The sequence below is a fragment of the Choristoneura fumiferana genome, chromosome 30, assembly GCF_025370935.1.
Source record: "Choristoneura fumiferana chromosome 30, NRCan_CFum_1, whole genome shotgun sequence".
NCBI lineage: Eukaryota > Metazoa > Arthropoda > Insecta > Lepidoptera > Tortricidae > Choristoneura > Choristoneura fumiferana.
Window position 1 is genome coordinate 2,507,350 of NC_133501.1, and position 14,957 is coordinate 2,522,306.

General features: G+C 37.5%; 2 protein-coding genes across 2 annotated transcripts; one reads left to right on the top strand and one right to left on the bottom strand.

Moving 5' to 3' along the window:
• Positions 1–244: 244 nt before the first annotated feature.
• LOC141444464 (peroxynitrite isomerase THAP4-like) lies at positions 245–3,043 on the bottom strand. Its single transcript, XM_074110015.1, has 5 exons — positions 2,947–3,043; positions 2,545–2,728; positions 2,224–2,313; positions 847–936; positions 245–307 (listed from the first exon to the last, which is right to left on the bottom strand). The coding sequence occupies exons 1-5, from the start codon at positions 3,021–3,023 to the stop codon at positions 245–247; spliced, it is 504 nt and encodes a 167-aa protein (XP_073966116.1). The 5' UTR covers positions 3,024–3,043.
• Positions 3,044–4,232: 1,189 nt separating this feature from the next.
• LOC141444931 (uncharacterized) lies at positions 4,233–14,223 on the top strand (the record flags this gene model as incomplete). Its single annotated transcript, XM_074110707.1, is given in 8 exon segments — positions 4,233–4,447; positions 5,972–6,094; positions 7,968–8,237; positions 8,621–8,764; positions 9,372–9,500; positions 10,714–10,802; positions 12,237–12,359; positions 14,110–14,223. Coding segments are annotated over 8 exon segments (1,109 nt in total), but the record flags the coding sequence as incomplete, so codon positions are not given.
• Positions 14,224–14,957: the final 734 nt, after the last annotated feature.

Consider the following 14,957-nt stretch of genomic DNA (forward strand, 5'->3'; position numbering starts at 1 on the left):
GTTTGAAACCCCCCCTCTCGCCCCTGTAACGCATCGTAAGTTTTTAAAAGACATTTAAGACATTCAACAAAACTGATTACGGTTTGTGCTAGTGCTGCATTCTAACGGCAGAACATTGCAGTATATTCCATATTAATAGTGTAGTTTGCAGTGTACCACCAAGTCAATTAGCAAACGTAAAAAAATACTATGCCACATCTTTTGTTAACTAATTATAAAAATAAACTTACCAATTTTGGGTTATTTACAGTACCACTACTCCATCAGGATTGCATCTTGATGCAGTTGTCGGGGTAGCACGTAGTAACTGAAGAGAGAATCGTTCATTCATTTATACAGGGTAGGGAATATTAAGCAAAACTCTGCCCAGGGGGCGACACTAGCACAAACCGTAAACAAACCGCCATGACAAAGTCAAATCTGTCTATAATTTGTGGCCATGACCGATCATGACATATTTATTATAACAAAATAACATGATATTTAAATCCATAGTAACGATAGAGCTATATTTCCAAAAAAAAAATTGAAATAATATGCTAATATCATAATATTATTATGGCATAGTGCTGCATTCTGATGGCAGAAGCAGAAGCTATTAGAGCTAGTAACTAGAAACGAGTGGGCGAGCAGCGAGAAGCGAGTGTAGTTTTGTCGCTCGGCTGTAAGCGAGTGTTCGAGTGCGACGGGCGATTACTCGCTCCGCACGAAATTTTTCAGGTTAAATTAGGTACAAAAAAATTGCCTTGCTATGATAAAAAGGCAGGTGTAGCGATAAGAAAACGTTAAAAAAATAAATAATACTATGTCAGGTCTTTTGTTAACTAATTATAAAAATAAACTTACCAATTTTGGGTTATTTACAGGGTGCGTTGATGGTACCACTACTCCATCAGTATTGCATCTTGATGCAGGGGTCTGGGTAGGATGTGGTAACTGAAAAGAATTGTAGGTACATTTATTTATCAATGAATAGAATTGTATTGTATTTATTATTTATTGCATACATGGTAACAAATTCAATATGGACCCCTCAATTGGGTAAAGGCCTCCTCCATTTCGTTCCACATCTGTCTGTCATTTGCTTTAGCAACCCAGTTTTCGCCAGCATTAGGTACTAACTATTTCATCCGTCCATTTTTCTTTCCATCTACCTCTTTTCCTTTTGTTTACGTTTACCCGTTGAGGGGTCCATATTGAATTACAATGTTTTTGAATTAATTTATGAATAGACTTTATAAAATTCAAATCCCACTAATATTATAAATGCGAAAGTTTGTAAGTCTGTTTGTTTGTTTGTTACTCCATCACGTCAAAACAGCTGAACCGATTTAGATGAAATTCGGTACACAGATTGTTTGAGTCCCGGGAAGGACATAGGATAGTTTTATCTCGGGATATTGCATAGTTCAAACGGAATAGCGATAAACGAATTTTACGCGGACGGAGTCGAGGGTAATAGGATAGTCATTATATAAAATAATTGTTAAATTTAGAATGCAATTTATATAGAAATGTTATGTAATTATGAAATGTAAAAAAATAATTAGTATGATAATTAATTTAAATATGTAATGCATCTATGATTATGTTCTGTGATTCAAAATGAAAATAAAGAGGCTATAATTTAAAATAATAACATATAACAAAAGTTGTTAAAGTAAAATTAAATTTACCAATTTCACATAATTTACATGGTTCGATGATGGTACCGTTTCTTCACCAGGACTGTGGGTTGATGCAGTTGTAGTAGCATGAGTATTGCATTAAGCTGGATATGTAATAAACAGAGGTCAGAATTCTCATGGCACTTTTCAGCTGTTATAGCACCTTTTCATTTATCAACTTCCAATATTCATATTATACTGATAGATTTAAGAAGATTAAAAGTAGAGATAAACAATAGGCGATCTTATCGCTAAAGAGCAATCTGTTCGAGATAACCTTTGCTACCAACTTTTTGAAAAAAAATAAAAAGAAATCCATTGGTTGCATATCTCTATTTGCATTTTCAACTGTCAAAAGTTATCTGAAAGAGATTGCTCTTTAGCGATAAGACCAGCTGTTGTTTACCACTACTTTTAAATTTCTTTCATGATGTATTTAGTGTATCAGTATAATATGAATATTGGAAGTCGATGAATGAGAAGTCCTTATGACAAGTGAAAAGTGCCATGAGAATTCCGGCCTCTGGTAATAAATGAATATAGAAAACTAACTTACCAAATTAGATTTATCCACACAACGCAATAATGGTACTGCTCTAACGTTTCGACTGTGGGTTCGCACAATCTTTTTGATATGAGATGAAAACTGAAAAAGTTAGTTCATTCAGACAAGGATAGAATATTGAATAACGGCACTGTGGCTTGCCGTGGCAATAGGCTGAGTAGGTATGGCTTTTTTTGCTTCTTTCATATTTCGTGTATTTTTCCCGTTATGCTGAATTTTTGCCATTAATTTTTTTTATTTCTTTCTTTCTAATTAATTCAAAAAAATTAAATGAATTAATTCAATTTAAATGAAAAAGTTATGATTACTCACCATTATTGTGGGTACAGCGGTATCCTTTAAATATACGCGATTATTGTTACTTACAATAAAGGAATCTAGCGAAAAATGTTTGGAGCAAAGCCTGTGACATTTTCTTAGCGTCCAATTACCAACTTGACTACGATTAACAAATTCCACCCATTTCTGCCTAACTGGAGAGCTTAAACTTGGAAATCTGAAACAATATATTTATATCACATCAACAGTTTATCGATAAAAATTTTGAACGCACTATTAACGTACTAACGAGAAGAAAATAATAGAAATGCATAAAATTAAAATATGACGTACTTAGTACTCTTTAATAATATTCACTCATATAAAGCAACTTATACTTGTATATCATAAGCAGAACCAAAAAATCAACAAGAGTTCCAATAAAATAACACTTGCCTATGAAAGCTTGTGATATTCTGTCCTTTTTCTTTATTTCCCGTTCGCGACTCGCAACCAGGAAGTAAGCAAATCATGGCACAACTATTTGAAACGTAGAAAATAAAGCCGTCTTAATCGTATTTTTTATAAAAAATAAACATGAACATTCCGAGTCTCCGACCGATGGGCGAGCGCTTTTGATTTGACAATTTGACATTGACAACCTGTGTCGACAACCTGGTCACTTGTCAACACACTCAACCCACTGAGCAATAATCACTATACGTTTTAACTCAACCTAGATTCGCGCTGTCACCGTTCATCCACCATTACCTTCATATTTCGTTGTCTAGAATTTTTTACCGTACAACGGCAAAACCTACTAGACACTGGCAAAATTGTCCTCCAATGGACAGAGCCATATTTTCTAAAAAACCAACTCAACCATCACACAACTCAACACCTTTAAGCAATAAAGTATTTATTTGACAGGCTGACGTCTACAAAAACACAGGGGACGATTTAAGTGTGCTTCCTCCCTCAGCTTGCTGATTAAATTAAATAACATTTTATTTGAATTGCTTTGCTTTTATAACTTAACTTTTGAAAATTACCGGTAAATTGACTACAAAAATGTCAGGTATTGACCAATAGGCATTTGGCTACAGACTGTTTACAAAGGTTTACACTTGGTTTACACAAACACATAACTCTCCTTCTGGCAGTCGAGTTAAAATAGTAATAATTTGACAGTTGGCTACAGGTGGTCACGTGGTGACTGTTTTAATTTGACTGAGAAGGAATGGTAACAAAACGGAACGGGACAACACTACTCCCTTTAGAGAATCTTGAGAGAATCAATGGGGTGACACTCTTTCCCGGCCCGGATAACATCGACATGGAAATACCAGCCCTGTTTTTTGTGTTTGTTTTTTATATATGCGCATAGAACTGACAGGGCTTCTATGGGCGTGTACACGAAAAACAGGATTAGTATTTCCATGTCGGTCGGTATTATCCGGGCCGGGAAAGAGTGTCACCCATCTAAATGTGCTGTCAAATTTGACATTATAGGGTGCGTTCTACAGCAGTTCTACATGCGAATAAATTATCGCTTTGCTTCCTATTTTTTTCTTATTATATAAGTTAAAACGTGTGTACAAAATATTAATTGTAATTTTACATTGCTTTAACTTCATCTTTTTCTTTTCAAACTACTAAATATTCGCTAATAATTGAATTGATTATTTTTATTAACCTTCAGATCATTCGAAAAAAGAGAAGAGATGAGATGAACGCACTCAAGCCACAGAGTAGTGAGTAGCCGCAGCTGCGTTGCCTGGTTGCCTGCGTTATTGTTTTGGTCTAAATATTCTTATTTATTTTAAAATTAGCTACAAAAATGAATGAAGTTTTTGAAGCAGACTCCAAATATACCTGTCGTTGTTGTTTAAGAACAAGTGATAACGTTTCCACAATGACCCCGGAGGAAATATCTTTGCTTAAAAATTACGTTAAGGTAAATTATAGAGATCCAAAGGATATCCGGCCAGTATCCGGTATCCGGCCACTATTTACTATTCGGCCGAATACCGGATAGTTGCGTACTATCCGGCCGGATACCGGATGGTAAAAAGCTTATAGTTATGATTAAAAACTGGTATTTATTTATCAACATCATTATTGACATCAGTTTATTATTCTAAGGGGCTGTTTCACCACCCACCGGTCAACCCCAACCGATAGACAAATGTGATACCGTCTCGCTTTTATTCAAACAAAAACAAACAGAAACAACATCACACCTATCCGCCAGCTAAAATTAATCAATGGGTGGTGAAACAGCCCCTAAGTTAATTAATTATACTCTACAAGTTGCAACCTGCACAGAGTGTCATGCCCATGGTGGAATTAGCTTAATTTAATTGTACATAAAACTAGTCCGAATATTCGGCTATCCGGCCAACAGTCCCGCCAAATATCCAGTATCTGGCCAAACCACTATCCGTTTCATCTCTAGTCTAGTAAATTTACGTATTTAATTCAATTTCATTTATATTGTATAACATTGTTGTTACATTTGAAATATACCATGAGCTTTACGGTGAAGGAAAACATTGTGAGGAAACCTGCACACACTTGTGAAGTAATTCAATGGTATGTGTGAAGTTCCCAATCCGCACTGGGCCTGCGTGGGAACTACATCCCAAGCCCTCTCATTCTGAGTACACCCAGCAGCAGTAGGATATAAATAGGCTGCGATGGATGGATATTGTATAAACTCACTTTTTGTCTGTCCCTAACTAATATTTCTCTCATCCAGTCAGGTTGACTGGTAGAGATTAATTTGTCAATCGGTTTGTGTATTTATTATGTACTTACAATAAAGAGTTTAGGGTCAACTAAGAGTAGCATAAGGCTAGCTTCCTTGAATTGCGTCGGGAGCGGTACAACTTAGGGATTTTAAAAAAACAAGCCTATCAATCTCACAAAGGTGTGTCCATAGTAAAGGGCGTACGATGGATGCAATATGGTAACGAAAACATAGTATGGACAAGACTTTAATTAAACTTTGATTAATATTATTGTATAAAAAATTATAGAAATTTGAGGGATGGTGATAATGTTCCTAATAATGGTGAAGTATCACTTTATGAATATGCAATGCACCTTTTATATCTATAGATGTAAAGAGATCATTTTCCCTACATAGTACTGAAAATATGTAATATAGAAAAAAAAAATTACTTCTTACAACAATAAAGAAATAAAACAATAAAATTATCAAACTATTTTTCAATTATGTTCTCTTTTTAAACTAATCATAGTCATATCCATATACATATATCGTTAGACATTATTTTGACATAAATTGCATCCGTCATCTGCCCACTAGCCCATAGGCAGCGGTGATTGCTTTCCATCAAGTGACCCGGATGCTCATTTGAAAAAAGGCACTAAAAAAAATTTGATATTAAAACCAGATACTGAAATGAGACTAAACTAATATTTTAAAAATATAATAAATATATTTTTTTTTTAGGTCGACAGCACCAACACCATAGTGAAAATTTGCTACATCTGCAGTTATATGTTTCGTAAATTTGAAAAATTCATCGTTCAATGTCAGAAAAGCAATGATGTTATGAACAATTTGTTGGAAGAGGTATGGTTTTAAATTTCATTTGTCTAGATCACTCTATGGGTAGGCTAAATGTTGTTAGGTATCTTGTGACATGTATCTGGTAAAAATAGTGAGAACCCATTTATTTCAGGTAAATAAAATAAATAAATAAATATCATGGGACACTTGACACCAATTGACCTAGTCCCAAACTAAGCAAAGCTTGTACTATGGATACTAGGCAACGGATAAACATACTTATATAGATAAATACATACTTAAATACATATTAAACATCCAAGACCCGAGAACAAACATTCGTGTTATTCACACAAATATCTGCCCCGGCCGGGATTCGAACCCAGGACCTCAAGCTTCATAGTCAGGTTCTCTAACCACTTAGCCATCCGGTCGTCAAAACGGTCAAACGGTACGGTCTAGGACTTCAATTCAGGAGCTACCATGGAACCTTTTCAAATAAAAAGTCAGTACTATTTTTCTTGTTAATTAATGCGATATACTGGTTACTGGTTAATGGAAAGAAACTCTGTGCTCTCACTAGACAGACAACAAGCTTCTCATTTATAAAGCAATTCTGAAACCTATCTGGACATAGCATAGCATGCCTGCAAAGGGTTCAAGACAATGTATTAAGGACCATAACAAATACTCCGTGGTTCGCAAAGAACAATGAAATACACGAATATGTGAATATGGCCACCGTTCAACAGAGATAGAACGCTTTAAAGAACAACACATAGCTCGCCTCACTCATCACTCCAATCCTCTAGCTTCAGGATTGCTCCAAAATGCCAGTGTGGTTAAAAGATTAAAACGTAACCACATTATTTAAGTAATGCAAGAGGCACTGGTCTCTAAATTTACATAACGCCATTCTTCATACACCTCATCTGATTATAGTCTGGCGACTGATTGCAGATTAAAACAAAAAAAAAATGCTATGATGTCACTATGATGTGAAATAGTTCCATGGTGGGTTGTGAATGACAGTCCTTAACTGTACAACAACAGATGTGTTTCGGCTGATTTATTTAAAAAAAAAGGGGTCCCAGCCAAATAATAATGAAAATGAAAAAGTTTATTTCACAATACACATACAATTAGTACTACTATTATAACTCAATAACGCCTGAGTCTTACTTTCCTTAACAGATGTACCTAGTACTTAAGACAAAGGTTTTCAACCGGTATACTTTCAGGTGTGCCCGCGATTGGCCCGAAATGTATGCTTCATTAAAATCATGAATAACTATTTTAATGAGAAACTAGTACGAAAACAACTGACGCCTGGCGTGTGCGATTCGCGTTGTCAGGTTGTTATGGTAACGGAGCGGAAGGAATGTCGGGGCGGGTGGAACCCTCTACGCGCCAGTCCGACTCGCACTTGACTATTTTTTACTGGTGTCCTTTGATGAAGGAAAAGTGTGCCGTTAAAACCAAAAGGTTGAAAGCGCCTGACTTAAGACCTAGACTAGTGCTTTATAAAGTACATTTGGCTGTGTGTGTGTGTTAATTGGTCTTTGATAAAGTAAACGAGGACTCATGAGGATAAATTAAATAAACATTTTGCAGGTGGTAGGACCTTGTGCAAGGTCCGCCCGGATTGCTACCACCATCTTGCTCGCTAATCCTGCCGTGAAGCAGCAGTGCTTGCACTGTTGTTTCGGCGTGGAGAGTAAGACAGCCGGTGAAATTACTGGCACTTGAGGTATTCCATCTTAGGCCTCTTGGTTGGCAACGCATCTGCAATACCTCTGGTGTTGCAGATGTTTATGGGCGGTGGTGATCTCTTACCATCAGGAGACCCACTTGCTCGTTTGCCATCCAGTCAAATAAAAAATAATATTAATAAGTAATTACACATTTTCACAAATATATATTTTTATATTTACAGGATCACATATTCCACCTATCAAAATGTAAACCCCATCACAACTTTGTGTCTACCCTACCACAAATCCACTACTTAGGCCCTACCATGGAAATCACACAAAACTATGATTATGACGAATTAAAACATGAAAATGATGAGGTAGACAAATTCTGTGATGATGTACAATGTGATGACGGCGATAGGCGTGATGATGATGACATTCCACTGGTTATGTTGAAGGCGGTTAAAGAGGAAATAGATGTCAAAGTTAGAAAGAGAAAGAAAAAAGAGGTGAGATGTGATCACAATATCTGGCCACGCTTCTACGCCGTTAACAATAGAGTCGTGTTCAAATATTTTTGCTCACAAGTTTACGAACTCGACTGTACATAAAAATTTATTGGATCAGGCGCTAAAAGCATTTATTTATTTATTTATGTTCCCTCGGGAACTGTGCTTTTTTCCGGGATAAAAAGTAGCCTATGTCACTCTCTGGCCCATAAATTATCATCTCTATGGCAAAAATCAGAAAGACGGACAAACTTACAAACCGTACAAACTTTCGCATTTATAATTAGTATGGATTGTTATAGGTTGTCCATTCATAATTTTGTAACTATAGAGCTGTGTCGATCTTTTTATAGTGGAATCGCAATAAAGATTGTATGTTATAGGGAAAACGATTCAGCAACCAAGTAACCCAAGACTGTGAATCGAAGAGCAGGAGCAAAGTGAAGAGGCAACTGAAGGAGGGCTTTAGCTCCAGAATGGTGCAGGAAACTACTGAATATGAGGTCATCAAACTTACTAAAGAACAGGTAAATGAACAGATTAGTTGACACTTTCATCCATGTTGCTAGGTACTCTCTTGATAGATTGGACATTTTTTTTTATTATTTGACTGGATGGAAAACGAGCAAGTGGTTCTCCTGATGGTAAGAACACCAGGGGTATTGCAGATGCGGATGCGTTGCCAACCTAGAGGCCTAAGATGGGATACCTCAAGTGCCAGTAATTTCACCGGCTGTCTTGCTCTCCACGCCGAAACACAACAGTGCAAGCGCTGCTGCTTCACGGCAGGATTAGCGAGCAAGATGGTGGTAGCTATCCGGGCGGACCTTGCACAAGGTCCTGCCACCTGGAAATGGTTGACATGGTCGTTGGTTGAAATTCAGTAGTTAACAGCTTTCTGGCTGTGCTTAAGATTTGAGACGAGAGGGGTCCCGAACAGAAGTGACCAAGATGGAGAGGAGGAGGGTGCTGTCATACTTAAGTTGTAACTGTTCCTTGCTCGCTTGCCATTCAGTAGAATAAAAAAAAAAAAAAAAAAAAAGATTAGGACGCTTAAAAATTCAGATTGGAAGAAGTAACCAGTCGTTGATGTTACTTAGATATTTTAACTTCATGTATATTATGTTCGCGCAGGTTTTACAAGAAATGGAGGAGAACTGCAAAAGCGACAAGTATCAGAGATCAGTTTACAAATGTCAAATGTGCGCGAAAGGTTTCAACTTCAAAGACGTTATTGATAGCCATATGAAGAAACATTCACTGGTAAAGTTCATTTATTATTTTATTAGCTTTTTGCCCGCGGCTACATCCGTGTGGAATGAGGGCTGTCGTTTTTAGGGTTCCGGAGCCAAAATGGAAAAAACGGAACCCTTATGGTTTCGCCATGTCTGTCTGTCTGTCTGTGTCCGTCCGTCCGCGGCTTTGTTTAGGGACTATCAATGCTAGAAAGCTGTAATTTTGCACGAATATATATGTAAACTATGCCGACAAAATGGTACAATGAAAAATATTTAAAACAATTTTTTTAGGGTACCTCCCATAGACGTAAAGTGGGAGTGTTTTTTTTTCCCATCCAACCCTATAGTGTGGGGTATCGTTGGATAGGTCTTTTAAAAACCATTAGGGGTTTGCTAAGACGTTTTTTCGATTTAGTGATTAGTTTGCGAAATATTCAACTTTAAAGTGCAAATTTTCATGAAAATCAGGCGTCCCCCCCCCCCTCTAAAATCTAAACCGGTGGGTGGAAAAAATTAAAAAAAACAGAATGGTAGTAAGTATATCAAACTTTCAAGGAAAACTATAACGGCTAAGTTTGCTTAAGAGTAATGGCTACGGAACCCTATTTTGGGCGTGTCTGACACGCTCTTGGCCGGTTTTTTGTCTTTCTAGATGGCGCCACTGTTGCGTGAGGTTTTTAAGTGTGGCTTTCAAAGTCTGTTGCTGGGCGTGAAAACAAAGTTAAGATTAAAATCATATTTAATACACCCTGAAACCGTACCATATAAATATCGAGCAACCACATTGTTGCGTAGTCCCGTTTTGTTCGAAAAAAGGCAGGACAAAAGTTTCCGAAAGACAAAACTGTCTCAAAACACAGACATTCATTGCCCCGTAACGCATAATTGCCATAATTAATTTCAGGTAATGCGAAATATTCACAAAATTATTCTAATTATAAATAAACCCGCGTAGCTCACCCAAAAACTATGAGATTTGACATTTCGGAGACCTCACGCTACACTAGCGCCTCTAGCGGCGAATTCATACGCGATAGCCCTCATTCGGGTATCGCGCGCTGTTCTCTCGGGAACTGTGCGTGCATTTTTCGTTGATGAAAAGTAAACTGGGCATGAAACTTCCGTGAGACTCACTAATATTAAATGACATTGTAACGGACTCACGTCTTAAATGGATTTTAGCTCGACGTGTTTCGAACTGGGCTTAAAATTTATTTGGTTTTGACTTTCCTTTGTAGGAGCATGGGACGCTGAGATGTGATATATGTACGCAGTACTGCCCTAGCGCTGTTTCTCTAAGAGGTCATATGAAATCTCACACTACTAGGTGAGTAAGTACTGGATTTTTTAACACGATCTACTTAGATTCACTCGTTATTATGGCTCTACTATACTTCGTTTTTTTAGCATTAGAAAGAGGGTAAACAATCTTTTTATTGAAAAACGTTTAAAATAAAACCATAATAAAGAATGTAAATGAAGGTATGTCCTTGCTAAGTGTTACATATTTGCTGTGACTTATTTTTCAAAAGTGTTTTTCAATAAAAAGACACATCATGATCGCTTTACCTTCTTTCTAATGCAAAAAAAAAGAAGTATACTGTAGGCTATGTGACACACACTCTCTCCCATTATGTATTTTTATTTCGAGCCATATAGTTATGTAATCAACCAATTTTTACTAGTACGTACTAGTTGAGGAATCACTTTTTTACTTCAACCACTCTCACTCTCACTCTTTTTTAATAATTTTTTTTGGTTTGGCATTGCCAAGCATAGAAAAAAAAAAAGTTTGTAAATGTTTACGTGGTGTTCACGTCGTAAAATATTGATATTCAAAAAAAAAATTAAGATCGCCCCGGGCCTATACCTATTACTGCATACCCAGATTTATTGCCGCTTACGTTTTCTTCATTTTATTGTGTAATCCGAATATTGAAATCGTAATGATGTATTAAATAATGTAAACGATAATTAAAAAAAAACAGGCATAATTAAGTAGGTACTACATTAGATAAAATCTCTTGTTATATATTTGTACGCCGTGTAAGCGGCAAAAGTGGTGAATTCAAATGTTGCATAACACGCTGTAACCTGTAACTGCTTTTTGAACAATAAATTTTGACTTTGATTTTGACCTTGACTTAGTATAGTCTGGCAAAAAGAGTAGGAATTAAAAAGTGGCAACACTGTAGTGTCCTCCCTTTTTTTGCTCCCTGGTTCGAAAGGGATGACACTACAGTGTTGCCACTTTTTAATTTCTACTCTTTTTTGCCAGACTATATATCTTCTTAATATATTATATTTGTATTTTCAATTTAGGTTTTACGGGATGACCGTAAAAGTAAAAATTTGGAATTGTAATAAAAAATACAAAAAGATTCCAAAAAAATAATCTTACTTTGATTGCTTAGTAACGATATCTCTTGTCCGGGTGAGCGGTTTACTTCCAATGGAGTGCCGAATAAGGCCTTAAAGCGTCACTGCTTTAAGTGGCAAGCTGAGATATGTGGTGCATAGGGAAATTCGTGTCTGTAACGTTGACCAGCAGTGGTGTAGCGGTATAGCACGCGGTACGAATACCGAGGACCTGGATTCCCAGTGTTGGTCTTATTTTTCTGGTTTTTTTTGCATCTATATTTCAGTTTGTATTTTCAATTTAGGTTTTACGGGATGACCGTAAAAGTAAAAATTTGGAATTGAAATAAAAAATAGAAAAAGATCCCAAAAAACCAATGTTATATATCTTGTATTATTTCAGATACAAGTGCAAGATATGTGGCGCGGTGCGCATCTCGCGGCAGCACTTGTTGGAGCATTACTCCATCGAGCACACGTCCGACGCGGCCGTGTACACTTGCGACCAGTGCCCGTTCACCTCCAGGTTAGTGTACACTCCATATCTCTGGGGCAGACCTCCTCTCACTATGAGAGGGCTCGGGCCGTAGTTCCCACGCGGGCCCAGTGCGGATTGGGAGCTCCGCGCACACCATTGAATTGCTTCGCTTGTTTGTGCAGGTTTCCTCGCGATGTTTGATTGTTTGCTTATGCTCTTTGTTGTACCATCAGCCAAATTGCAGGTGACTTGTGCAAGGTCCGCCCGGCTTGCTACCACCATCTTGCTCGCTAATCCTGCCGTGAAGCAGCAGTGCTTGCACTGTTGTGTTTCGGTGTGGAGAGTAAGACAGCCGGTGAAATTACTGGCACTTGAGGTATCCCATCTTAGACCTCTAGGTTGTCAACGCATCTGCAATACCCCTGGTGTTGTCGGTGTCTATGGGCGATGGTGATCTCTTACCATCAGGAGACCCACATGCTCGTTTGCCATCCAGTCGAATAATAAAAATAAAAACAAATGGTTTATCAATTTTTAAACAAGTTCCTATCAAAAGAATATGTCGCTGGAGTCGAACAATCAAGTTGACAGACACGTCTATTGGCATTATTGTTTTATGACATGCAACGATTGTCAACTTTAGGGTGGTAGACCACATGTTTGGCTGATGGCACAACACTTCAGCATTATGCTGAGCCAGTGTCCGATTCACAACCGCAATAACACAACTCTACGTGTTGTATATTTGTACTTTTAATACTACTGTTGTGATCTGTGTTGTGAATAAATTATTTTTTTTTCTTTTTTTCTTTCTAACTGCTGCCGCTAGTAAACTACCATTATAGTATTACTAGAGTTTACTACGATGTGGTAGTTACAATTGAAATTTCTGGATTTTATAAAATTCCCCAGGGAATTCCCAAAATGTATATCATGGTCTTCATTGAGGTTGTGTTAAGAACAGCTGTCGAAAATTTCAAGACTCGAAACCCAGCGGTTGAAATATCAAGATTGTATCCCTATCCCGTGGGAATATCGGGATAAAAGTAGCCTATGTGTTATTCCAAACGTCCAGCTATCTACAACCAAAATTTTATGAGTCTAAGCCCAACGGTTGTTATTTAAAGATTTTATCCCTATCCCGTGGGAATATCGGGATAAAAGTAGCCTATGTGTTATTCCAGACGTCCAGCTACCTACGTACCAAATTTCATCCTAATACGTCCAGTCGTTTTAGCGTGAAGGAGTAACAAATGGGTCCATATCGGCTCGAATACTTTATTATTTATTTATTTATTGTAAAATATTAATATACACATTTTATCATAAGAATTGTTTGACAGAATGATGGTTTGCCATAACTCTTTTTTCTCAGAATCCAATAATTGTTCAAAATTGTTAAAAACAAACCTAACCTAACCTATAGTTTTCTATAGATGACCATTTAAAAATTTCTGAAAACTGTAAGGTTTTCAGTGGGAAAAATTATGACAAACGATGATTCGACAAAAATACGGTAGACTAGCGAAGAGTAACTTGGCGCTCCCGTAACAACATACACACACACACACACACAACACACACACACATACACACAACTTTCGCATTACATAATATTGATCTAGCGATAGTAGCCGCCTATTGCTTACCTTGTAATTTTCTCTCGCTGTACCTGTTTTCTGTATCGCTTACTATTTCTGGTGTACAACAAAGAGTATTTGTATTGTATTGTATTGTAGGATAATTTAAGGTTCTTGTTGTTGTATGTTATCATTGCAGCTCTAAATATATGTTGTAGAACCCGCACGGTGATGCAGCGGCACGTCAAAACGCACACGACGGGCAAAACGCTGACGTGCAGCGTCTGCGGCGCGGGATTCTCCACCATGCACACGCTCAGGATGCACGCCTCGTTAGTGTCACCACAAATTATTATTATACTAGCGTTTGCCCGCGGCTTCGCACGCGTATATCATTAGATGTGTCCGTTTTGTTACGAATTTTTCTTAATATTTTTCGTAACAAAACGGACACATCATCATCATCATCATCCCAGCCTATATACGTCCCACTGCTGGGCACAGGCCTCCTCTCAGAACAAGAGGGCTTGGGCCATAGTTCCCACGCGGGCCCAGTCGGATTTGGAACTTCACAGCACCATGGAATTGCTTCGCAGGTTTGTAAGCAGGTTTCCTCACGATGTTTTCCTCACCGCAAGCCTCGTGTAAATTTCGAATGTAATTCCGCACATGATTTGGAAAACTCAGAGGTGCGAGCCGGGGTTTGAACCCACGACCCTCTGTTTGAGAGGCGATAGGTCAAACCACTAGGCCACCACGGCTCTTGCGGACACATTCATACAATATTTTGGGGACACATCTGGAGACCCTGTTTTTCCAGCTCGGAATATAGAATGAGTCCTCGTATACAATTTATTGAAATCGGATAAACCTAGAGTACAACGGTAAATAGAAATGCACATTACAGTGTGCGGAATTCATTGAAATTTGGTCTTGCTCAGAAATATTTGAACACCTTGGCCGCTACGATATATCAGATGGCGACGGTACTTTCTTGGTTTTTCGATGTCATCTAATGTTGTATGTATGTAAACTCTTCATTATACAATAGAAAAGAAACAATATA

Bases quoted from the DNA above. Each gene is read 5' to 3' on its own strand.
- LOC141444464 (XM_074110015.1), bottom strand. From the start codon at position 3,023: ATGATTTGCTTACTTCCTGGTTGCGAGTCGCGAACGGGAAATAAAGAA. The intron at 2,729-2,946 runs GCAAGTGTTATT...ATATTGTTTCAG, and splicing joins AATATCACAAGCTTTCATAG to ATTTCCAAGTTTAAGCTCTC. The intron at 2,314-2,544 runs GTGAGTAATCAT...TAACTTTTTCAG, and splicing joins CCGCTGTACCCACAATAATG to TTTTCATCTCATATCAAAAA.